Source organism: Sceloporus undulatus, chromosome 2, assembly GCF_019175285.1.
Source record: "Sceloporus undulatus isolate JIND9_A2432 ecotype Alabama chromosome 2, SceUnd_v1.1, whole genome shotgun sequence".
Lineage (NCBI taxonomy): Eukaryota > Metazoa > Chordata > Lepidosauria > Squamata > Phrynosomatidae > Sceloporus > Sceloporus undulatus.
In genome coordinates, this window is record NC_056523.1 from 226,763,214 (window position 1) to 226,787,761 (window position 24,548).

At 40.6% G+C, this 24,548-nt stretch overlaps 1 protein-coding gene across 32 annotated transcripts in view; it reads left to right on the top strand.

Annotated features, from left to right (window-relative positions):
* ADGRL3 (adhesion G protein-coupled receptor L3) overlaps positions 1-24,548 on the top strand; it is a 459,475-nt gene that overhangs the window by 240,007 nt on the left and 194,920 nt on the right. For all 32 annotated transcript variants that reach the window (XM_042454258.1, XM_042454256.1, XM_042454257.1 and 29 more), the window contains 3 exons: positions 2,872-3,174; positions 9,824-9,927; positions 15,134-15,319. In XM_042454258.1, the coding sequence (XP_042310192.1) occupies positions 2,872-3,174; positions 9,824-9,927; positions 15,134-15,319 (593 nt within the window). The remainder of the gene's footprint in view (positions 1-2,871; positions 3,175-9,823; positions 9,928-15,133; positions 15,320-24,548) is intronic.

The window sequence follows — 24,548 nt, forward strand, 5'->3', positions numbered from 1 at the left end:
AATAATAATAATAATAATAATAATAATAATAATAATAATAATAATAATAAGTCAAAACATTTATGGTTGGGTTGAACAAATTTATAAAAAACAGCAAACGAGTTTGATAATTAATGGAGAAAAATAAAAATTCAAAGGCACAAGGCACAAGGCAGGGTTGCCCCCTGTCCCCCCCCCCTTTTATTTATATTGGTTTTGGAAGTACTCACCAACTCTATTAGGGATGATGGAAATATAGAAGGAATCAAAATCAAAGGTAAAGAAGCTAAACTAAATGCTTACGCAGACGACTTAATCCTGGTCCTGTCAAATCCAATTGATCAGATAACGAATGTGAACAAAATTTTAGACCAGTTCGGGAACGTTTCCGGTCTATTGGTTAATAAGTAAAAAACGTCAATGCTGGTGATGAATTTAAATAAGATAGACCAAAATAAAGACCAAAAGAAGGTATTTGGGAATCTGGTTGACCACACAAAATGTGGATCTTTATAAAAAATAATTATGAAAATGTCTGGTAAAATATCAAAAATGACATAGCTAGATGGTATTTTTCATCCATTCAATCTCCCACAGAGATTCTTTTAAACTTTGCTGAAAGGATTCCTCCACCTTAGTTGTTGTCTGTTCTGTTTGGTCTGGCTGTGCATCATTACAGCCAACCCAAGCTGCTTAGGAGAGAATAGTGTGTCCAGTACATCCTCCCATTGACTTTTATGCTGGGGTAATCATGACAATGTATCCCCCAGGAAAAAAAATTCTCCCAGGCAAATACTTTAACTGAAATTTGAACTTATAAAAGAACATTGCCCACCAAATCTGTTTTGGATTCAACCTTGTTTGCAATGCCTCCAAGTTTCAATGGTCAGTTCACACCAAAAAGGACAAGTAGATCCCTCTAATAAATGCCACCACACTTCTAGAGTCTGCTCAATGGCTGTAGCTTCCTTTTCTCAAACCTTTCCCCTTGTTTTAGAACTAAACAATGGATGCTTGTTGCTTTAGCTCCTCCAAAGCTTTCTGACACTTGTCACCCCACTTCACTTTAGCGCTTGACTTGGTTTCTGACATCTTTTGTCTTCCTTTTTTATCTTCAGCAAATTGGTTGGTGACAAGGCCACTTGAGTGAATAAACTGTCTATAAAAGTTGGCAAACTCTAAAGAATTCTGCAATTGCCTTTGCATTCTTGGAGGCTCCTAAATCAAAACAGCTCTTACTTTTCTAGGATCCATTTCTTCTTCATGGTCTCTGAGAACCATACAAATGGGTTCTTATGCACCTGCGCAGTAATGCTTGGAAACTTCTGGAATCACTAGGCAAACTTTGTTTTGCAACTTTTTGTAACTTTTTGGCAGTAACTCCACCCATCCTAGATAAAGCCCCTAGTGTTCCCACTCTTTCTCAGTTCCTTTTTTCCACCACATTAGCAGCTTGCTCTTTGGAAAGAAATCTTCAGAGGTGGTTTTCCCAACTCCTTCCTCTGAAATAGATCCCACAGCCTGTTGCTGGTTATTACCTGATTATTGCTGGAATAAATCCTCTTTAATTGTGATGGGTGAGAAAATCTTCAGCACAATTGTGCAGCTTTCTCGAGATAATGACAGTTTAAACCCCTGATTTTCCCCCATGTGATAAACTCCTAAGCATGATAAAATAGTACCACATATTAATCCCAATTTCAGAAATTGTTATACCCTGGATTTGCATTCAAGTTGCTTCTGTGACCCTAAGAGTTCTCTTGGCAGGTTTTGCCTTTGCCTTCTTCTGAAGCTGAGAGAGCATGACTTGCTCAATCTAAATTTAAAACCGGGTGCTGTGGGCTCTATTTCAGAGGAAGGAGTTGGGAAAACCACCTCTGAAGATTTCTTGCCTAAGAAAAATTTATGGAATTCCTGGGGTCTCCAGGAGACAAAAAACATATACAGTGCGCCCTTGGCTTACGCAGGAGATCCGTTCTGGACACACACACCCCGGCGTAAGCCAAAAAACATGTATGCTCGAGCCCAATTCACTTGAATGAGACTCATTTAAATGGGACGTGCAGCCCCATGTGCTCCCACGCAGCTCTACGTGGGTTTGAGCGCATGCTCAAATCCTCATATAGCGTACCTGTGTATGACACGGGTGCACTGTACACACATTTTGATTTTAAAGTACTTTATCTGCCATGTCTTACCCTGGAGGCCCTGGAGACCTGAGATGTGATACATAAATCCCACAGGCATATAGGTATCTCTAATCAGTTCTTGGAAAGGATCTTTCCTGAAACCACTCAATTCTGCCACCCATCCATTACAATACTGATCTAGATGAACAAATGGGTGTGACTCGGAGTAAGGCAAGTTACATTTGAAATGTAATCATATTCTACAATGGTGGGTTTGTGTTTTGGTGAGCATGTTCTTGTTTTAGTGTGCCTTCAAGTCACTTCCAATTTACAGAGACTTTGAGGGTTTTCCTGGCAGGCTTTGTTCAGAGAAGCCCTTGCCTTTCTCTCAGGCAAAAAGAGTATGACTTGGCCAAGGTTTCCATGGCTGAATGGAAGTGGGGTTTGAATTTTGATTTCCAGTGTCCTAGTCCTACGCTCAAACCACTACAACCACATTGGCTTCTGTTATTGAATACAGCCCAGCATATTTGAGAAGCTCAAAGTAGATTACCTTCATTGCTTTCTGTTTGCCATTTAGCCCATATTGTGCAGCGTTCACTATTAAAAACATATATATACTGACAACAGCTGGGAGAAAAAGGTGGGAAGAACACACCCCTGCTAAAAACTAGAGCACCCTATTCCAATAAATAACTTAGATAATAGAGAGTTAGAATCCAGGCAGCTATCATTTTTCTAACTTTGGTTTTTGTTTTGCTAGGATCAACATCTGGAGCCATGGGCCTGGGTGGGACGTCTACGAGCACCACCACACGTGTTACTACCAGTAGTACTGCACGCATGACCACCATGCCGCCTCTGGGCAGAAGGAACAGGAGCACAATCACGCCTTCTCTGGCCCCAGACATCCCCAATGACCTGGTCACTCACCTGCCGCCTGCACCCTCCCAGCTGCCAGCAATAGGAGCAGAGAGCTGTGAGACGGTGGAAGCCCGAGAGATTCTGTGGTTCAAAACCCGACAAGGACAGGTGGCCAAGCAGCCCTGCCCAAGGGGCACTGTAGGTGAGCCCAGTGGGACAGTGCTACTGGCCTGCTCTGTTGAAGTCCTTCAGACTTCTGTATTTGTTTCATACTGGACAGAAAACGGGTCACCTAATTCCTATAGATTATCTGCATGAATTCTGGCCTTTTTGCAAAATGTGATTGAGAAGATGGAGTTAGTGATGCTAGCAAACACACTGACAGCTGCAATTTCTAAAGAAAATTATTATATTTATTGCTAGTGGCTAATCCACTTCACAGAGGTGATGGACCCATGTAGGAGAATGGGTTCTGAAGGATTTCTGAAAGCTTTTGGTGCTTCTGAAGAAGCTCTAGTCTCTTTAGGAAGCACTGAGGTGGAGAGGGCTGTTGACCGGATCACTTCCACTTGCCCTCTCCTACAAATCAGACCTTAACAGCACCCCAGGAAGCCCCAAGGCTAAGGCAGTTGCTGGGACACAGGGTGCAAATCTCATAGAAGCTATGACTACTGTCACTCAGTGCTGATGCTGAAGCAGTCTTGTTTCATCACCAACATTTTGTCAGTAAGTAGATGTTCAATGAAGATTTTGGGGCCATGAATGTGTTATTACAACCAGACTATAGTGGTGATTTTGAGCGAACCCTCAAAAACCTGCTGAGACAATTAATGCAAAACACTTTGAGATTAAAACTGTTCGTATTCACACTGAATGTGGCATTAGTATAGTTTCTGTGGTAGACCATGTTTGGGGAAATGACATGCACACTTCAAGTTGGAGAGGTTTTGCCAAATGCCCAGGCCCTCCTTACCCATTTTCATTGTTAGTAATAAGCTATTGGGGACTGACTGGGTGGATCTAAGCTATGATTGATGCTTCTTTGCAAAAAGAGGGGATGCCCGGCACTTAGGAGGAAGCAGTGGTGTGTGGTGACTCATTCATCCAAAATTCTGTTTGGATTCTGGGGGTTATGTTCTTAGCTCAATATCTGCCTTTGGAGAAATGTTTGTGCAAGGTTACTTGTGACCTGAGGTTCTTGTGAGTGAAGCAGATTACTTGGGCTGTTTCCAATCCAGGTTCCAGATCATATCTGGCATTGGCAAGGTCTTGGTGATCCTGATGTTGATCTCTTTGTAGAGAAGGATGGGGAAATGCTAATTCTTCTTGATCCTTCAGGAGCAGTTTTTGATAATACATTGCATTTTGCTAGCATAGCTTTGTAGGATAGGAGTCAGCCTCTAAAAGTGACTTTGCTCACTAGTATGTGAAGGTTTCTGTTTCTCCATGGTATTTATGGTGTCTTGAGAAGATCCATCTTATCCCCAGTGGTCTTGCTTGTTGGGGAAGATCATCAAGGATTTTAAAGTGAGGGGTTATCAATATACTGATGGCACTCAGCCTTCTATGTTATATGAGGCAGATGAGACTATTGAGTGGTTGGACAAATACTTGGGGTTGGTAATAGAATCCTACCAAGATGAAGGCATGCTGGGCAACAGGTGATTATGTCCAGGTATTAGGTGTGCAAACTGAACTAACTAGGCCGGTGCTCCTGATGAAAGAGCAGGCATGTAGTTAGTACCTACACTCTCGTACATACAGCATTGTCAGTGGAGGCACTGCCTTTTACCAGGTTTGGATGGTCCACCAGCAACAAATATTCCTGGGAAGGTGTGTCCTGGCTATGGTGAGATGGTGACCTCTAAACTGGGGTACTATAATGTGATACATATGGGGCTTCTCTTGAAGATGATTCAGATGTTCACCACTGGTGCTTTATGCTGAGAGCCCTTTGAATATAAATACTGAAGCCTCTCTCTGCAACCGGCCTACCATTCTCTCTGGCCTTCAAAGGAAACTTGTCTCCAGGCTCCTTTTGCTCTGTAAGAACAAGAAAGATGTCTCCTTTGGACATTAACTATAGATATTTGATTATTGGTTATGACCTTGTTATCATTTAGGTGCCAGATTAACACTTCTCTTTTTGCACAGCCATTTTAAAGTGTCATGATAGTTTATGCTTAATATGCCCTGCTGCCTTTATTGGTAATTTTAAAATAGTTATTGCATTGTATGGTGACATGTATTGCAGCATATTTTGTACTGTTCTTATATCCTAGGATGAAAGACAATTTAAAAATGAATAACTTTAACATACTACTAGAAGAGAAATCTGCCATGCTCAACTGGCTGAGTGTTGTAGGATTTGAGACATGCCAGCAATTACTTCATTCAGTTGTTTCGGTCAGGTTCAGGAGGATCATGTGACTGGAAACAATTCCTTATGTATTGCAATATTGCCCAGTTTGGATGTATATTTATGGGTCCCCCCCCCCTTTTTTTTTTTTTTCTGGCCTTCCTTCACATGCATAATTCAGCATCTCAAGCCTGAGGAACTAGGCCGACCGTTTATCCTTATGTTTAAAATGAGTAGTTTTAATTTAATATCACTTTATTAGCTGGCAACTTACACAATGACTTCTACATGGTTTTACAATCTTGGTTAATAAAGTGACATTAAAGTACAATTCCCCATTTCAGAAATAGTAGTGAATGGTGCTTTGAATTAATTAAGACTGTCATGAGAGGAAAAGAAGGAAAAATAAAGCAAGCTGGTTTGATGCTTCTTCCCCGTGCGCACTTGTAATGTACACCTGAATCAGACTGATGCAAGCTCGACTCAGGCTTGCATCCTTCCGAGGAGGGAGCTAAAATGAGTACCCAGACTGTTGGGGGCAAATTAGCTTACTTGCTAATTAGTTTACTTGATGTTCACCGCTATGATCTTTGGAATAGCAGTATATAAATAAAATAAATTAAATAAATTATATGTTTTATAAATACTTAAGACTATGTGCTTTGTTTTACTTGGTTTGGTGATGATTATAAAAATTATAATATTTTATTATTAATATTATTTTATTTATTTATATCCCACCTTCCTCCTGGTACAGGGACTCAAGGTGGCTGCATAATTATTTTTAACAAAAGAGAAAGGAAAAATGATTTTGTTCTATTAATTATATAGTCATTACATAATTATCATATTTTATATATTTTGTCCTAATCGTTATTATTTATGTAGTCATTATTTTAAAAATCAGTGAGAAAGGCTTTTAGCATAGATGTTGACTCTTACTTGGAGTTCTTGCAAGAATGTATCAAGGGTTTTTCTCATGTAATTTATTGAGAGGAAAAAGAGAATTTTATTTTTTATGTTATTTTTTATTAAACAACATACATGAATACAAATAACACAAAAATAAATAACAGCAAAAACATATAAGAAAAGAAAAAATACATTACTAACATAACTACAACATAGAGGAGCTTAGTTTTCAAATTATCATAAGTTTTCCTATTAAGACACTTCCTTATCTTCATAGCATCATCCTTATCCACAAGGCTTAGTATCTAACTTCATTGTCCTATAATTGTAAAATAGACTTAAATATAAGTGTAATATTTTCATTATTTGAAATTTAACTGATAAATAATAGATAACGAGTTTCCCAGAACTAGTCTAACAAAGAAAGAGCTACTTTATATTTCTTACAACCGTATTATAATTCGATTTACAAGTTTCCTTTTACCAATCACTAAATCCCAATCTTGTTTTTTCCCATATTCTTTAACACAATCCCAATCTTTTATGATCTGTTTTGTTGGCTCATTTTTCAATAGGCTTGTGAGTAAGTCCATATCCATATTTTCCCTAATCTTCAATATTCATTCTTCTTTGGTAGGTCTTTTGGAGTTTTTCCAATATTTGGCATACAAGATTCTCGCTGATGTGACCATATAAATTATAAACTTAGCTAATCTTCTATTATTTGTAAGAATCTTCTTGTCTCTCATATTGAGTAGAAGAAGATCAGGGTCTAGAGGTAGGGTAATATTACATCATCTGAATGATGATTCAGATATTACATATCATTTCATGAATCATTTTCCAATATGTTTTAGCTTTCTCACATTTCCACCAACAATGGAGGAAGTTTACCTCTTGTATATTACACTTCCAACATTTTTTGGAACCTGTTTTGTAGATTTTTGATATTTTCGTAGGCGTCATGTACCATTGGTACATCATCTTAAAGTAATTTTCCTTTAAGCTTTGGCACAGAGTAGATTTATTTGTAATCGACCATGATTTTCCCCAAGTCTCGAGTTTTATTATTTCCCCTAGGTCCTGGGCCCACCGTATCATTGTATGTTTCACTACTTCTGTTTCCAAATCAAGTCTTTTTAGTATTTTATAAATTTTGCTTATTCGTACAATCTCTTTATTATTCAAAAATATTTCATCCAGCTCATTCTCTTGCTTCGTTATTCCTTGTTCTTTTTTGTCTTGTCTATATCGACTTTGCAGTTGGTTATAAAGAAACCAATTTATATTGAATTTTTCTTTTTGCAGTTGACTTAAACTTTTCATACTGTCTTCTTTGGTATTTTCAAAAGATAAAATGTCTTTATATTTCAGCCATGGTTCTTTACTATTTCTGGTCCTATACAAAAAGGCTTCTTGGGCAGATACCCATAGTGGAAATGTTCTGTAAAACTGTTTTCTAATCTTAGTCCATACTCTGTACAAAGAGCGTCGTACGGAATGATGTTCAAAATTTCTATCCGCTTTAGATTTCTTGTACCACGTATATCCGTGAAACCCAAAATGCATGTTGTTTCCTTCACGACAGAGTAAGTGATCATCTTCTAGTTTTATCCAGTTCTCCAAACATTTTAGGCACCAAGCTTGATAATATAATCTAAGATATGGAAGTGACCATCCTCCCTTATTCTTGTCGTCTGTCAGTAATTTCCACTTAACTCTGGCCCATTTCCCTTGCCAAAGAAAGCTTGAAAGTTCCTTTTGCCAGTGATCAAAGTAGCTATCCTTAGAAATTATAGGTAAATTTTGGAACAAAAATAGTAACCTTGGTAAGATATTCATTTCAATAATTGACGCCCATCCCATTATAGCGAGCCTAAATCTGGACCATCTTTCAAGATCACTTTTAATATCTTTCCACATCTTTTCGTAATTATTTGAAAATAAATCAATATTTATTTTAATTATCATCACGCCTGAATATTTCACTTTGTTCTCTAGTTAAAATTTTGATTTCTGTTGTATTTCCTTTTCTTCCGCTAAATCCATATTTTTGCAAATATTTGTTTTTTCTTGATTTATTTTAAAACCTGAGAATTTGCCAAATTCCATAAATTCCAAAATTAAATGTCCAATGCTTTTTTTGTGGTTCTTCCAAAAAACAGATTAAGTCATCTGCAAAGGCTTGCAACTTCTATTGATAGCCTTTTATTTTAATTCCTACAATAATTCAGGTTGCCTCTTATTTTGTTATTCAGAACTTCGAGGACTAACAGAAATAAAAGTGGTGATAGTGGGCACCCTTGCCTGTTGCCCCTTTCCATTTTGATAAATTCCGTTCTTTCTTGATTTATGGTTATTTGAGCTTTTTGATCTTTATATATAGAGTTAATCCAGAACAAAAATTTATCTCCCATATCCATTTTCTTGATTATCCTTAAGAGAAATGACCAATTGACCCTGTCGAACGCCGTCTCAGCATCTACCATAATGAGGGCTAATTTTCTTTTTGCCTCTTATGATGTCTTAGGGATGTGGAGGATACTTACTAATATTTGCATCCTTAGTGGGGAAGGAGTGTTTCAATACTTGGGAAATAGAGGAAAGAGAGAGCAATGCTGAGAGTTTTTATATTTCAAGACTTCGGTGGGGTTAAAAAGGTAAAGATAGTCCCTTGACATGAATAGCTAGTTGTAATTGACTGTAGGGGTGGTGCTCATCTCTGTTACTAAGCCAAAGAGCCATCGTTGTCCAAAGACGACTCCGGTGGTTATGTGGCCAGCATGACTACACCGAACACTGTTACCTTCCCACTGAAATGGTACCTATTTATCTCCTTGCATTTTACATGCTTTTAAACTGCTAGGTTGGCAGAACCTGTGACTAGTGATGGGAGCTCACTCTGTTATGCGTCACTCAGGTCTCGAACTGCCAACCTGCCGATCTTGCACTCAACAGAGTCAGAGTCTTAACCACTGGGTTACCTTTTGAAAATAGGTTTTCATAAACCTATGTGCAAGAAACATGTTTTTTGGCCAGAAAGAAAAGCTGGGAAATTTTCTGTGCAAAAATCCATATGTGTTTTGCATAAATTCTTGGGCAATAAAACCATGTATTGGTTTCCTGCATGTGTTTTCTGGACAAGAAATCTATATTTGTGTGCAAGAATCAGTCTATTATGTGCAATATGGATTTTCTTTACCCAAAAATATGTTTTCTGCACAGGATAACCATGAGTATTTTTGTACACATTAATTTGCCACAACCAAGTATTGAAACAGGGCAAAAGTTGCTGAAACTATTCATTTTTGCATGTGGGAACAAGCTAGGCAAGATTTACCATCCTATAATGTCTCAGAAAAAGTGAATGTCTTTTTGTGAAGATATCTATACTGTGAACCTGTGATAAACACATGATTTGCTGTGCTATCCACATATGACATTACCAAGGCAGGATTTCAGCCTTAATTGGGGAATGTCAGATGAATCCTACCTCAGATAGGCACCTGGGCAATGGATGGTAGGGAGATGGGCAGGCCAATGGGGCTACCTGAGTTTCATGCTCTCTCTGTCATTTCAGGTGTTTCAACGTTTATTTGTCTTGCCCCCGGAGGGGTCTGGGATCCCCAAGGACCTGACCTCAGCAACTGCTCTTCGCTTTGGGTCAACCATATTACACAAAAGGTAAGATACTTCTTTGTCCTTATTTTTTGACGCTCACAATCTTACTGCTACAACATTGCGTTGTTCTGCAAATATGATTTTGCTGTGACTGTATGAATGAAGTGACCTCAAAAATCATTGCATCCAATTCTGAAGGCAAGGAGTGGGAAAAGAAATGCAAAATTGGCTTTAAAGAGGGAGAAGCAGTGAAGAATTGATGTTAGTCTAATGTAAGAAATTGAATGCTGATGAATTTTGGCATGACTTCCCACTATTCATATTTCAAGACTTTTTTCAAGACATATTTCAAGACTGCAAGAAATAGGTAAAAATAGCAGTCTGCCTGTGTGCTTGTTTCTTATAAAAGTATCCCCTTTGAGTATGCGTGGAAATAAGTTCCATATTGTTCAAGAGGACTTGATGTTACATCAGTAGGTACAAGATTGCAATCTTAGTGATAGAGCAGCTGAGGTGACTGAGGAGGGAGAGGGACCAGGTGAGAGCGGCTCCTTTAAATCCAGCTTGCTTGCTGCATCCCCATTTGGCCCATAAGACCAATGCCAGCACCAGAGCAGTTGGGGTGACTGAGGAGGGGAAGGGTCCAGGTGAGAGCGGCTCCCTTTAAAACCAACTAGCTTGTGCTCTTGTTTTAGTATGGCAGGAAAAGGTTGTAATTGCAATTGTAATAACGTCGATTTAGGGCAGTGGTTCCCAACCTGTGGGTCGGGACCCCTTTGGGGGTCAAATGACCCTTTCATGGGGGTCGCCGAAGACCATTGGAAAATACCTATTTAATTACAGTTATGAAGTACCAACGAAAATAATTTCATGGGTTTGGGTCACCACAACATGAGGAACTGTATTAGGAAGGTTGGGACCCACTGATTTAGGGTGTGGAACAGCTATTACAGTAGTGCGGGGCAAGGGGAGATATAGCGGTAACAGGGTGGGCATGAGGCATAAAGGAGGACGAGATTGATGCTTAATATTGATGCTTAATATCTATCTCACCTTCCTCCCACCCTGTTAACCCAAGAGAACCGAGGGTCGTCCCAACCATACCACAAATCCTTTCTCTGCTCCTGTGTAATGCCAGGTCGGTTAGGAATAAAGCCCATATAATCTGCAGAGTCCCGTCCAGCAGAGCTGTTCAGGGTGGTTAGAGAGCTAACCCAACTGCCTCCCACCCTGAACCCTTTACTTCAACCAACAAAAGCCTGCTGTGATGCTTTCAATGACTTCTTCGCAGACAAAATCTCTCGGATAAGGGCTGATCTCGACGCCAGCATTATAATAGAAACAATAAGAGAGGTGTCCAGAGACTCCGTGGACCATGTTAAACTGGATCACTTTGAGTTTGTAAGTACCGATGAAGTGGACAGGTTCCTTGGAAGTGTAAGGAAGACAATATGCACTTCCGATCCTTGCCCATCTTGGTTGGGAGGGAATGCTATGATTGCACTATTGCAGTCCATAATTAATGCATCCTTTAGGGAAGGCAAATTTCCATCTCAGTTAAAGTTGGCAGTGGTCAAGCCACTTCTAAAAAAAACCTCCCTAGATCCCCTGGAGAGAAATAACTACAGACCGGTCTCCCTATTACCATTCTTGGGCAAGGTGATCGAGAGAGCAGTGGCCTTCCAACTCCAAGCTGTCTTGGATGAAACCGATTATCTGGACCCATTTCAAACTGGCTTTAGGGCGGGATATGGAGTGGAGACAGTCATGGTCGCCTTAATCGATGATCTCTGTCTGGACACAGACGGGGAAGTGTGACCCTGCTAGTGCTCTTGGACATCTCAGCGGCTTTCGATACCATCAACCATGGTATCCTTCTGGAACGCCTGAGGGAGTTGGGTATAGGGGGCACTGTGCTCCAGGGGCTCAGATCCTAGCTCTCAGGCAGGTTCCAGATGGTGAGGCTGGGGGACAGTTGCTCTTCTAGAAAAGAGCTAACATCTGGCGTCCCCCAAGGCGTCATCTTGTCCCCCATGCTGTTTAACATTTACACAAAACCGCTGGGAGAGATCATCCGGAGACATGGGGTGCGGGGTTATCAGTACGCTGATGACACCCAAATATGTTTCTCTATGTCCCCGATGTGACTAAGAATGACATCTCCCCTCTGAATCCCTGCCTTGAGTCGGTAATGGGCTGGATGAGGAAAAACAAACTCAGGCTGAATCCAGAGAAAACGGAGGTACTTGCCATAGGATCCTTAGGCCCGGGGAAGGAAATTTGTCAACCACTCCTAGACGGGGTCACACTTCCCCTGAAGGATGAAGTTCGCAGTTTGGGAGTACTTCTGGATCCGTCTCTACGTTTGGCATCTCAAGTAGATGCGACGGCCAGAAGTACTTGGTATCAACTTCGGTTGATGTGCCAACTGTGACCCTACATCGACCGAAAGGACATTGAAGCTGTAGTACATGCTCTGGTAATCTCTCGTCTTGATTTCTGCAATGAGCTCTACATGGGGCTTCCATTGTATCAAGTTCAGAAGCTTCAATATAACTGCAAAATGCAGCAGCCAGGTTGGTCACCGGATCCTCGATATTTGACCACATAACACCTATTCTGAAAGATCTACACTGGCTTCCAATTAGCTTCTGGGCATAATACAAGGTGTTGGTTATTACCTTTAAAGCCCTACATGGCTTGGGTCCAAGTTACTTTCGGGAATGCATCTCCCTATACAATCCACCCATCACTCTTAGAACAAATGGGAAGAAACTGTTAGAGATACCAGCCTCTAAATATGTTTCTACTTCCCAAAAAGCATTTAGTATTGCTGCCCCCACACTATGGAACAGACTCCCAGAGGAGATCCGCCTTGCTACATCCCTGGAAATTTTCAGGAAGGCAGTTAAGACAGAGCTTTTTCGACATGCATACCCATCTGACCTTCTATGAATCACAGACTGTTTCTGTATGGAATGAGAGCATCTGACCCCATGATTGTTGATTTTATGTTTTTAGCTGTGGTTTTAACCTGTGTGATAATAATAATGTAATGTTTTAATTGTATTTTTTAAACTCTGTTGTGATCCCGCCTCGATCCAATTGGGAGAGGCGGGAAGATATAAATAAACTCTATTATTATTATTATTATTATTATTATTATTATTTCATCATGCAAGAAATACATCAGAAATAATGTTTAAGTTTGGAAGGACGGCATGGGTAAGACTAAGTGCCCTATATTTTCTAGTAACACAATTTCCCTCATTGCCAGCACTATATTTTACAGAAGCCCAGACCTTTTCTTTAATTCAAATTTGCTTCAGAATGATGTCTGTATGGTACCAGGGCCTGTAACCAATTCCAAGCTTAGTAAATGTGGAGGGCATCAGAACATAATCTCATTTGGGAGAGATATAGCTGCCATGTCTTTTGCAAGAGTTCAGGATTTTTCCCCCCTAGTCCATTTTGTTTGTTTTCAGTATAAATGATGTTTACTTTCATACTGTGTATAATTCTCCTTTGGAAGATATTTGTCATACATTGCCTGTATAAAAATATAAATATAAATCCAGCTAGTGCGTCACATCAGATATTATCTGGTCCCTCAGATCCATCCTCATAATTTCTATTGAGCTTTGTATTAGACTTTTTATCTTCAGATCTCTAAAACCTATTGCTAATTGCTATTTTCTTTCTGGGTCTGTCTATACCATTGCAATGTTATTTGAAGAGCATGAATGACACAGAGTATGGCATTTTTAGTTCAGGAAAAAATTAATTAAGATTAACAGCATGCCTACTCAGCAAATAAATGTTTGCCTCTAGGTTGACTCCATGGCTTGCTCATGAGGGCTGCAACCTTATATCCTTATTGGACTGCTATACCAACAGCTACCTTTTTCCAGGGTCCATGTAATGGTGGCAAGGAAAGACATCTTCAAAATAACATTAACTGTAATAATAATAATTGTTAATAATCCTGTTAGTTGTAACCCTTTTGGAAGGCTTTGGGATGGGTAATTATCATTTATCAATTTTCATTATCACTAATGAATTGAAAATAACATAGGCCCAAAACACACTGCAGAAATAATCCAGTTTGAGACCGCTTTAACTGCCTTGGCTCAATGCTAAGGAATTCTGGGAACTGTGGTTCTGTGAGATATTTAGTCTTCTCTGTGAGAGAGCTCTGTTGCCACAACAAATTACAACTCCCAGAATTCCCTAGCACTGAGTCAGGGCAGTTAAAGTGGTCTCGAAGTTGATTATTTCTGCAATGTGTTTTGGACCTTTGTTTTTTTGAGTTAGTCTAGGTTATAGTCCAAATCCATATTTGTTATTTATGGGTAGCAAAATGATGATGGTGGTGGTGGTGGTAATTTATATTTCACTCTTTTCCCAGAACTGGGACCCAGAGCAGCTCACAACATTAAAAGAATAACACAGTACAAAAATTATTTCCTGCAAGAATCATTACATGAAATACAATATATTTCATTTCAAACAGTATGTTGTACTTACAGAACTTGTTATTTTGAGGATGCATCATTGCATAAATTGTCATGTTTGTGTACAGAATGACTGTGAAGAGCAAGCAGATTCAAACACTTTGACCAAGGTTGCTGTTACCTTCCCACCCAAACCCAGTGTTTTTATTTCTGCTAAACCACTAGCTGTATTTTCCTTCATAATGGTCTGTGCTGTCTGATGCAAGCTCTCATAAGGTTTGGGACTGAAGAGCAGAAAATGAGACAATGGCCTGTTACAGACTGCCAAAATAAAGCTGCTTCAGGTCTCTTTGGAAGTATGCTATTTAAATGATGCATGGGTCCTAAGAGTCCGGAGGTCGCGCCAAAGCCACACTCCATTCCTAAACACTGGAGTGCAGCTTTGGTGCAGCTTCTGGATTCTTAGGGTGCATGCATCATTTAAACAGCATACCTCCAAAGAGACCCAAAGCAGCTTTATTTTGGCAGTCTGTAACAGACCAATGGATTTCCTAGAAGATGCCAGTATTCTCAGTGACAGAATCTAGCAAGATACAGAGCTGGCAAACTCCTTCTAATTCTTGTGGACAACACACAATTTAGCAATAAGTAATCTAAAAAACATGTATTTAATGTTTTATGTTCGTGTTACATATTTTATGTATTTTTAGTTCATGTATTCCATTCGTTTAAGAAAAATAGGTTGAACATGTGAAAACACAAAGAGATTTTTGCTGAAGGCATTGAAATATCTTGATAATTTCTTTAAATCATAGTTGAAATCTGGAGAGACAGCAGCCAACGTTGCCAGAGAACTAGCTGAGCAAACAAAAAGCCACCTGAATGCTGGAGACATCACCTACTCAGTTCGTGCCATGGACCAGTTGGTGGGCTTATTGGATGTGCAGCTCCGAAACCTGACGCCTGGAGGGAAAGATAGTGCTGCACGCAGTTTAAACAAGGTAAGAAACACCTCAGAAACAAAGGCCAGTGTTCCCTATGGCCAGGGTGATATTCCCACTTCCTTAAGAACTGATTCCTGAAACCGGTTCAGCAAACACAGTAGTTCTCACAGTGTTTGTTTGCACAGTGGGAGGCTGGTACAGAGGTCGCACAGAAGCCCGGGTAAGGAGACCATGGGGACCAGAAGGCAAGGAGCCGGGGACAGAACAGACAAGAGAGGCCAGTGATGGGAGAAGGCCGGGGACAGAGGGAGGCATGGCCGGGGCCGAGAGGCCAGGGGAAAGCAGCTGCCAGTGGTAACCAGGGCATATTCAAATCCGATTCGAACACACCTGATTCCCACTTAGGCTGAATTGATTTATTTCTAAATAAAGCTGAAAGAACTCCCCATTTTATCAGTGTCTTTTACCCATAAAAACCATGCCTCCCCTTTCCAAATCACTTCAGTGATTCAAATTGAGTGGGAACCATGGTGGTTTAAACCGAATCATTTGGAATCATGATCCAGTTTCAACCATAGTGGGAATTAGGCCCAGATGTCCTAACCACAGAGGATATAATTCAGTGAAGTGGTCCTTGGCTGGCCTGTATCTGTTGTATAACCCCCCACTATCTCCCAATATTTCCCCTATGTTTTTAGACAAGAAGAGTAAAGAAAATTAGAAACACAGAGAGAGAAGGAGAATCAATAATGGATGTGTGTGTGTGTGTGGGGGGGGGAGCCAGTGGTTTCTTCACCCTTTTGTATGTGGTGCCTCCCCTTACGGCATGTGTCTCTTGGGTCTGATCTGCACTGCAGAATTAATGCAATCTGGCACCATTTTAACTGTCATGGCTCTGTCCTGTTGGATCCTAGGATTTGTAGTTTGATGGGGGCACCAGGTCTCTCTGACAGGGGAGGGTTAATATTTCACAAAAGTACAAATCCCAGAATTCCATTGCATGGAGCTCTAGCAGTTAAAGTGGTGCCAAATAAAGTGGATTATTTCTGTAGTGTAGGTGAGGTCTTGGTCCGCTTGTCTGCCTCCCCTCCACTATTCCCAGATGCTTATCAACTGCAAATGTGCACATGCACACATCCAGCCACACTTCCATTCAGACATTGCCACACTGTTTTGCCTACATGGTGTGCACTGCTAAATTGTTCAGTTTTTTAAAAGTGTTTTAGTTGTTTCAAATTGCAAAACCTCTGTGAACAATGGATGTCTGTTTCTTGCTGCATAATGAAAGAAAGGTCACACTGACAAATGAAATGCCATTGATAGATATACAATATATTATCATCTTAAAGTTAACAAAAACCCAAATAAGCAATTCTATTGAAACTAATGAAACTTTAACATCAGTATTTAGTCCATTAGTGTGCAATTCTTTGTTCAGGTGCCCTGAGATTTACTACAAGGTAAGCATGCCTAGGATAGCAGAGGAATATTGGAAGGACTGACCTGTGTACAAAAAGATGATAAGTAATTAATTTAAAAAAAATCAAAACTTAAACAGCAGCCATGTTTGATTTTTTAAAAAATTACAGTTGGTCCTCTGTATCAATAATAATAATAATGATAATGATAATAATATCCTGCCTCTCCACAGGATATTGAGGTGGACCACAGTAAAGGGAAAAATACAACAATATAACAGTATAGAATAAAATATTATTCCTCCCACCAATACAATTAAAAATCCCTTATGACAATAAATTGACATTTAGATTATTAAAACAATCAAACAGTCAAACAACAACAAAGAGATGGGTACATAGAATATTCTGTATGGGGTCCATGTCAACGGGAGACCGAGTGGGTTATTCTAGGAAGGCTGGTCGGAAGAGATCTGTCTTGACCGCGTTTTTAAAGCTGTCAAGGTTGGTAATGTTTCGGATCTCTTCTGGCAGGCCATTCCATAGTATCCATAGAGCAGAAGATAAGACGGTCTTCTGGGTAACTGCTGCCAGCCTGGTCTTTATTGGTTGCAGTACATTTTTTACAGAGGACCTTAATGCACAGGGTGGATTATACAGAAGGTTGGACCCAGGCCATGAAGGGCTTTAAAGGTCATTCTTCTTCGTGGTCTCTGTGAAGCACACAAATGGGTTATTCTGTGCCTGCACAGCAATTTCAGATCCTACTGGAATCTCTAGGGAAGACTTTTTGGTGGTAGCTCCGTCCACCCTCTATATAGGTTTGGTGTCTTCCCACTCTTTCTCAGTTCCTTTTGTCTGCCACACGAGCAGCACAGGGAACCTCACTTGGAATCCACTCCTTCCTTTTGCTTTCACTTTTGATGTTTTGGTTTGACTTCTCTTTGGATGGTGATTTGGCTTGTTTGGACTCTGATCAACAGTAATAGATGGCTTGTTTGACCATTCTCTCGTCTTCTACCCTTCTTCATCTGCCCTCATTGCAAGGCCTTTACACCAAAGGCCAAGAAAAACAGGGAGAATGGCCTTCATTCTCTGCTCTATGTGCAGATTCTCAAGCCTCCCTCTGCTTCTAGGGTCCTTGCAAAGGCTCCTTCCACCGAGGGCAAACCCTCTTCTGAGGTTCCACAGTCTTCCTCTCCAGAAAAACGGATAATGAGGGGTCCGGCCAGTAGCCCTCTCCCAAGCACAAAAAATCCTTTAGACAAGGTGGAAGCTGACCTTCCTGAAGAGATGCATTAATAATGCACTTTAAGCATGCCATTATGGCATCTTTTCCCAGAACATCCAGCCATGAAGGGCAAGGATTGAGAGGGCATGTTGTCTTTTTTACCCTACCAAGGAATTTGTCCATGTCCTTGGTACTCACAGACTCGAACTGATCCAGTTTAATCTCATTCACGGAGTTGCTGGACACCTCACCGGTTGATTCTGCTGTAATACCAGCATCCAAGTTGGGTCTTATTTGAGAGATTTTATCTGCAAAGTGATTGTTGAATATGTCCAGCAGGCTGTTGTGTGATCTAATAATGTGTTCTGGGGAGGCAGGAACTTGAGTAATTTATTTGATTTTTTTTATCCATGGAGTCAATGATCCATGGCATGAAAATATTCAAAAATAATACACATTCCAAAAGCGAACCTAGTTTTTGCCATTTTTAAAAAAATTAGAGACATCATTTCTCTGTGCCACATGATGGAAGTTGAGCATCCCCAGATTTTGGTACCCACGAGGGTCCTGGAATCAAACCCCAGTGGATAGCAAGGACCCATTGTGTCTTGAAGACATATAATTGCAAAAAAGGAGGCCAACCAGTGTAATCTCAAAAGAAACATACTCTTCTTTCAAACACTAGGGAGGTCCTTCATATGATAGGATTAAAAATGGTAAAGGTTTCCCCATCAGCGTGATTGTCTAGTCTGTCCAACTGTAGTGGGCGGTGATTATCTCCGTTACTAAGCCAAGATTATAGAAACATAAATATACACCTACCATTTTCAAAAATATGCTTTCTTTTTCTTTCTTTTCTGTATGTCAAGTCTTTCAAGTTTACTCAATTTATTAAAATTATATGATTAATAGACTAGGGCAGTGATGGCGAACCTATGGCACGCATGCCAGAGGTGGCACTCGGAGCCCTGTCTGTGGGCACACATGCTATTGCCTTAGCACAGAGTTTGCCAGAGTTTCTTACTAGAAAGCCAGAGGGACGTGGCACTTTGCAATAAATAAGTGGGTTGCAGTTTGGGCACTCGGTCTGTAAAAGGTTCTCCATCACTGGACTAAGGACAAGTAGAAGGAGACAGTTAAATGTTGAAGTGACAAACAGAATATAATTTCAGACTACAGGTTGAGGGTTCCATGTTTGAATTCTATAGTACTGCACAAAACTCCTTTTTTGTAGAAGTCTGGTTGGTGAGGAGCCCACTGCAGGGAGGGGGAGGGATATTTTCAAGGCAGGGTAACATTCATAGGAATGGAGCCCCCCTTCCACTGTCCTCTGAAGTGGTTCATTCCATTCTGTCACTCAATTTTGCTGCATCCGGACTTCATCAGTAGCTCAGTCTTAGCACTTCTTTAACTAGATAATGCCCTTGTTGAAAGAAATCATTGTCGGTCAAATTTGGGTCTGCCCACTAGAATTTGTAACTGCTTCAAACAGTGTGGAATAACGCTAAGCATTACTGGGATTTCTTGCTAAAAATCATGACCAAAATTCAAGCTAAAAAAGAGACCAAGAACATGTTTATCATCCAGGTATGCCTGGAGTTGCTAAGCAACCGCATGTTCAGTTGCGTTGCTTGGAAACAGGAGATCAGATGCCTGACAAAGATTTACAGGGTCATCAGCACTCCAAATCCCCTGGGGAATGGATGGATAATTACATCCTTAAGAGATATATAGACGTTTTCTCTATCATCACTTAAAATTATTCAGAGCATGCAAATTATATTGGATGACTACTAAGGGCTTGTCTACACTTGTGGGAAATGCTGTACTCTCTCTTGACACCACTTCCAAGGAAGGTCTGTGGGGCTTTGCCTTTAGCGTGACTTTGCTCTGAACTAAGCAAAACTGGGGGAAATACTGGGGTTTCATTGAACCTCTGGAGTGACTTCAGTCCTTTTGGCACATGTACAGCTGGATCAGGTCCAACTAGGTGTCATCCAGCTGCTCTCCCACCATCCCTCTTCACCCACACTGAGCAGCCAGGGAAATGTATTGGACTGGTTTTGGAACTGCTTCCATAGCTTCTTGGCGGGCAGGAGCTTTGCATAAAGCTTTGGTGTCTCCAATGAGGCCATGCAAATGAGAAGCTGGGCTCCTTGTTGGTCCCACATCGAGGCAGCCACTTGCTGGGCAGGCTTTAGACGGAGCTCTGGCCCTTACAAAACCGGTGGCTCTGAAAATGAGGAACAGGCTAGCAAGCCCGATGTAGTGTGGGCCCAGTTGGCCAATGCACAGGATAATGTGGCATCTCGCTGTATTTGACCCATCATGGTCAGTCTGGGGCCCATCTGGGGCATAATGCTCCGAACTGGCCCCAGATTAAGCAGATGGTGTAGACACGCCCTAAGAAAGTATTTGGGAGGGAAGCAGGCAATTGTCACTGAGAAGGTGCTGCGAAGGGGGGCTACATCTATCTATTCCTCTATTTAATTGTTATTATCTTAGATTATACGCCTTGGGCAGGCTTTTATATACTTAATTTTACCGACTTTGTACAGTGCTGTGTATAATTACAGCGCTCTAGAAATAAAGTTTAATAATAATAATAATAATAATAATACAGGTGATCAGAAAGCAATAAAAAGAGAAGTGCGTCTCTGAACGAAGCAGGCAGGGTTAGAATCATAGAATCGTAGCGTTGGAAGAGACCACAAGATAGGCAGAGTTGGTAGTTGGCACTGTCTTGGTGTTGAGTTGTCACAGACAATTTTGAGCTAATAGAGAATAGCGTTTTGGATCTGAGAAAGAACTGCCTATGATGTTGGGGAGTCTAAAGAACAGGATATTAGAGTTTATTGTATTCTTATACGCTGTTTAAAAAGTCAATTTCTGCTGTTGCTTTAAACCTGCCCTTGACTGTCTGTCAAGCTTGGATTGGAAAGATCCCACACAACAGTACAGCCACAAGTCCACATTTAAAGGAGTCACCCTGAGGTCCATTAACCCAATCTAGCAATGGAAAATTGGGGAAACAAGGGCAGGATTCCCAGGGGTTGGAGTTTGGGGTTCAGCCTGGATAAAGGGATCTGACACAGTACTAGATTTGGAAAACAAAATTTATCCTTGTAAATTTTAGTAGCTATGTAGGCTATCAAGAATGTGTTGGATTGGTGTTGTTCTTAACCGCCTTTGAGTTGGCCCTGACTCATGGCGACCCTATGGATGAGACATCTCCAAGACACCCTGTCTTCCGTTGTTCAGTTCAGGTCCTGCAGATTCATGCCCATGTCCTCCCTGAGTTTAGCCATCTGGTGTGTGGTCTTCCTCTGACTACTTCCCTCCACCTTTCCTAGCAGTATTGTCTTTTAGAGTGAGTCCTGTCTTCTCATGATGTGGCCAAGGTAGGTCAGCCTCAATTGAGTCATCTTGGCTTCCAGGGGGAGTTCAATCTGTTCAAGGACCCATTTGTTTGTCCTTTTGACTGTCCACAGTGTGCTCAGCACTCTTCTCCAGCACGACATTTCAAATGAATTTATCTGCTTTCTTCACTGTCCAACTCTCACATCCATACATGCTGATTCTGGCTTTAGTGCTCAGTTGTATATCTTTACTGTTTAGTATCTTGTCTACTTCTTTCATGGCTGCCCTTCCTATTCCTAGTCTTTTTCTGATTTCTTGACTACAGACTCCTTTCTGAACAATCTTGGATCCAAGATATAGCAATTATTTTACTATTTGATTTCCTCATTGTTTAGGTTGAATGTATGTAGGTCCTCCATGGTAATTATTTCTACTATCTTTATCTTCAGCATTAAACATGCCTTTACACTTTCTTCTTTGACCTTCTTTAGTAATCATCCACATGGTCATCCACATATCTTAGATTGTTGATATTCCTTCCTCCTAACTTTACTCCTCTTTTTTCAGAGTTTAACCCTGTTCTTCAGATGATATTTTCTACATACAGGTTGAACAAGTAGGATGGTAATATGCATCCTTGCCTGATCCCTTTGCCAATTGGGAACCATTTTGTTTCTCCATATACTGTTCTAATAGTAGCCTCTTGTCCTAAGTACAGATTCCTCATCAGGACTATCACATGTGGTAGCACTCCCATGTCTTTAAGAGCTGCAGTCTTTCGTGTCTCCTTTTTTGTGGATGAGAATGTATATTGATTATTTCTAGTCTGTTGAACACCATTTTGTTTTCCATATTTGCTGAGACATATATTGGTTAACACTAGAGTTGATTCTGTGTGGATTGTAGCACTTTGATTAGAATATCATCTGTTCCTGGTGATGCATTCTTCCCAGTTTCTCTTATTACATCTTCCTTCTTGCTTTTTAGAATTTGGGGTTCATCCTCATATGGTTGTTTGTTCTTTTGTCTTTCATTTGTTCATCTCATTTATATAACTCTTAAGTGTTTTGCATCCAATGTCTTTTTATTTGTTCCTGGTCTTGTGGTATGTTCTTTTTGTTGGATAGATTTCTACAAATACAGTGTCAACATTTGATGAAGAAACAAAGTGGAAAGATTCCAAGACAATATGACAAGGTAACACTAATGTGCCCCACTTCAGACAATGGCATTCACTTGAAACTGACAGACTGAATGCAAGCAATTTTATGCTTGCAAGGCTTTGCAAATATTTACTTATCAGAGTAAGAGATATAAATGTTGGCATTTCAAAGAACTTTCATAGCTGGAGACTTCAGCTCCAAGTCCAAGATGACCTCTGTGATGTTTGTCAGTGATTGCCCTCTAGCTCCAGAGGAAGGGAAGTGAGACATTGAAATAACCACAAATGATCATACTCATTATTGGTAGCGTAGATTAATCTGGCATGTCACAGGGCAAGGATCTGGAATTGGTCAGGCTACTTGCTGTCTCTATGTGTGTAGTGAGTAATCCCCAGACAATTCCAGAGGTAGTCACTCCAATGCAAATAGAACAGTATGGGCTGGGAATAATGAATGGCCTGGCTTCAATCTGAGTTCATCTTTTTGAAAATGACCTTTGTTCAGTGATATCTGAAGCAGAATGATAGAAAGGTGGGCTTAAATAGTGAAATCTTGAAAGGGGGCCAACAGACTGGGTGCCAGTGAAGTCAGAAAGAACTGCCGACGGTGTGTGGGTGGGTGTCAGAATTCGTAGGGTATGTTGTATGTCATCCTCCAATCACCTTGATGGGTCTGGCAGGAATTGCAGCTGTGGGTGTTGCAAAAAGAGCATGGTCACTATTTGGGTGGCATTGGTCCATGACATGAGGCCTTGTTCCTTAGTGGTAGAGAGATACGCAAGGAGCATGATCTCAGGGAGGAAGCAGATGGCACCCCACTTGGCCTAAGCAAAGTCTGTAGCACATTCAAATGCTGCATTGTCAAATGACTGAGTGGTAGTTAGGACACAGAGAACTCCCTGCACAATTACAAACTCCCAAGGTCCCACAGCTCTTTTAGAAAGTTGTGAGTTGTGCCTTTCCTTTGGGACCTGTCCAATATTTTTATCAACTCTAGATCATAAAAGAGATGTTAAGAGCTCATAACTTAATCAATAAGGCACATAATGCTATCAAAGCACAGGGTTTGTTATCAATTACCTGCTTATCCCATGATTATTGCACCAAAAGTAAACCCAGAGGTTCCATCTGTCAACTATAAAGCACCACAAGGATGCAAAACAGCAAAATAAAGAGTATGTGACTCTCACTCTTTCAGCTATTCTTGCATGCACCAAAAACACTTTCTTCATGCTACAGAATGCTCTGGATTATGATATTCAGCATATGGAAGGGCCCCTACCAATCTCCAGTGATGTGTGGTGGTGGTAGGGGACTCCATGTTGAAGGGAACATAAGCCATTGTGGACCTGACAGGATGTTTTGAGAGATGTGCTGTCTCCCTGGGGCAAAAATTCACAATGTGACTGTGAGGCTGACAGGGCTTATGAAGCCTACTGGCTGTTGCCCATTCTGTTTGGTCTGCCCGGGTACCAATGACACTGCAGGGTATAAACTTCAGGATATTGTAAGGGGTTGTGATGTTCTGGATAGGAAAGCTAAAGTAACTTGATGCACAGGTTGTCATTTTGTCTCTCCTCTAAGTTGATGGATGTGAGCCAGGAAAAGAGAGAAGAATAGCAGAGGGGAATAAGTGTTCCAAAGATGGTGCCACCAGGAACAATTGGGCTTCTGTCCTGAAGATGCTGTTATAGAAAGAACTGGGTGAATTGTAAAAGTCAGAGTGGGAGGAGGAAAAAACCCTAAATGCACAGCTAGAGGGAAATGATCCATGGTCTTAGATGTCTCTACACTAATGCACAGAGCATGGAAATAAACAAGATGAACTTGAAGTACAACCAGCCCTCCATATCAACGGATTCTTTTACTTTCTGCTTTGTTATAGTTGCTGTTGGGTTTATAAATCTTTATCTAAATCCCCAGTTTCTTATAACTAAGAGTCACTCAATCTTTCTATTAAGTTCCTCTCTTAAAATTAGACCTAACAGTCACCAAAGCTAACACTATCCCACAGGATATCACACTCCAGCCACTCCCTTTCCTAGAGTCCTGGAAGTATAACGGTAGGGAGCCCTTTTCTACGAGGGTCATTCAATAAATACTTAGCCTACAAAA